The sequence below is a fragment of the Aspergillus pseudonomiae genome (genome assembly GCF_009193645.1).
Source record: "Aspergillus pseudonomiae strain CBS 119388 unplaced genomic scaffold BDV37scaffold_269, whole genome shotgun sequence".
NCBI lineage: Eukaryota > Fungi > Ascomycota > Eurotiomycetes > Eurotiales > Aspergillaceae > Aspergillus > Aspergillus pseudonomiae.
This window is the reverse complement of record NW_022476261.1, coordinates 2,871-4,535: the sequence shown is the minus strand read 5'-3', so window position 1 is coordinate 4,535 and position 1,665 is coordinate 2,871. Positions and strand designations below refer to the sequence as shown.

General features: G+C 51.2%; 1 protein-coding gene across 1 annotated transcript; it reads left to right on the top strand.

The window, feature by feature from the left end:
* Positions 1-16: 16 nt before the first annotated feature.
* On the top strand, positions 17-1,185 carry BDV37DRAFT_289999 (uncharacterized protein; the record flags this gene model as incomplete). Its single annotated transcript, XM_032088613.1, has 3 exons — positions 17-443; positions 510-547; positions 601-1,185. Coding segments are annotated over 3 exons (1,050 nt in total), but the record flags the coding sequence as incomplete, so codon positions are not given.
* Positions 1,186-1,665: the final 480 nt, after the last annotated feature.

Sequence of the window (1,665 nt, the reverse complement as noted above, 5' to 3'; positions counted from 1 at the left end):
CCGGTTACCTACAGAAGAGGAAGAGAAGGTCGATGAAGACCCGTGTTTGGTCGCCAAAGCCGCAAAAATCCAGCAAGCACAGTCAGATGATGACATCAGAAGAGCAAAGCGCAAATATAGCGTCCTTAAGAGAAGGATCTCTTCGAGCAGGTTGCAGAAATACCAGAGTCAATGGGTCCAGAGTCGTCGGGACTGGAAAATCCTGACCAGGGGCCGCGAACGCCCGGATCATATTGAGCAGAGTGCAGAAAAGCAGGCACTGTGCAAGCTCATGCCCGAATTAGGCCGTTTAGCGGCGGTCATGTCATCCAACGAGCCACTTTCTTTTGACGAAAAAGCCAGTGTGGTGAAGGATCTCTTTACCCAATGTCTTCGTGATTTTGACGTGGTCTATCGTCCGGGTGAGGAGCCTGTTGAAAAGCGATGCCCCGTTGCCAGCTGTCGTAAATTATTGGAACCGTGAGCCGCCCACTGTTTCCCTATATTGATCCTTCACTAACATGCCACAGCATGGAAAAGCCCTTACGGAGCAGGCGCATCCATTCTTGTATTCAACGAGAATCTGCTTGAGACTTGCACATCCCTCTTCAACAGATCAAGTATTGCTGGGAATGCTACACCTTCCATGATGGAAAGAGTGCTGAGTTTGAGGAGCATTGTGCGGGACACCTCCCCTTGATGACCAGCCAACACTACGAGGTGATGGTGTATCGCCATACCACCATCCGTGCCGGATACTGTATTGAATGTATGTGGGATGACCGGCTTCCTGCGGCCTGCAGGATGAGAGCTTTTGACCGAAGCCCAGAGCTGAGAGAGCATCTTGAGGAGCATGTTGATCGGAAATCATGTCCATCGGAATGCGCTGACCCTTCCTGTAACCACATTGCTACCGAGGAACAGGACTACCGCCGACACCTTCGCGATGTGCACCATTACCACAAAACCATTTGTGTGCGATCCAAGAAGGCCTGCAAGAAACGATTGTCCTCGATGCAGGACAAGGAGTCTACTTCAGACAGGGATCATTGTATGCAGCGGAAACGCCCGCGCAAGCAAGGCAAAAAGCCTTCCGTACCATCATCTACTAGTACGAAAGAACTGAAGATTACTTTCTGGGAACCCCACGCAATGCGTCCGAAGGCTATCACGTCTGTCCCTGCCCAGGAGAAAGATAAGGATTAAGAGAGCCTTAAAGGAATGGCTTGGCAAGCCGTTATTGACTACCGGAACTTGGATTTGCCTGTTGTAAGCCAAAATAGCCAGAAGGCTCGATCGGCCACATTTGACACACCTGATTTGACCGATGGCTTGAGCGGCTGCTCAAGCCCTTCAACAACAAGCTCCGCTTTCGGTGTGGTTCCCATCAACCCACGGACTCTAGAGACGCCGTCTGTGCTCTTGTGCCAGCCGGGTGAGGAAACTGAACAGCCCTATGCACGCAGTCCAGGGGTGCATGCGGAAAGCAACTATGCTACTGAGAAGATTGAGGGTAATACTCCGCTTCAACAGCCCTTCGCAGACCTAGCCCTAGGAGGTGTGGATTCTCAAGGTGTGGCTGTACCAGAGACGGACAACATAACCATTGAACACGCTCCACTGTCTCCGACTTCTCTGAACGATAAGCCAGCACCAAGTTTGGCAGACTATGAATCGAAGCTAATA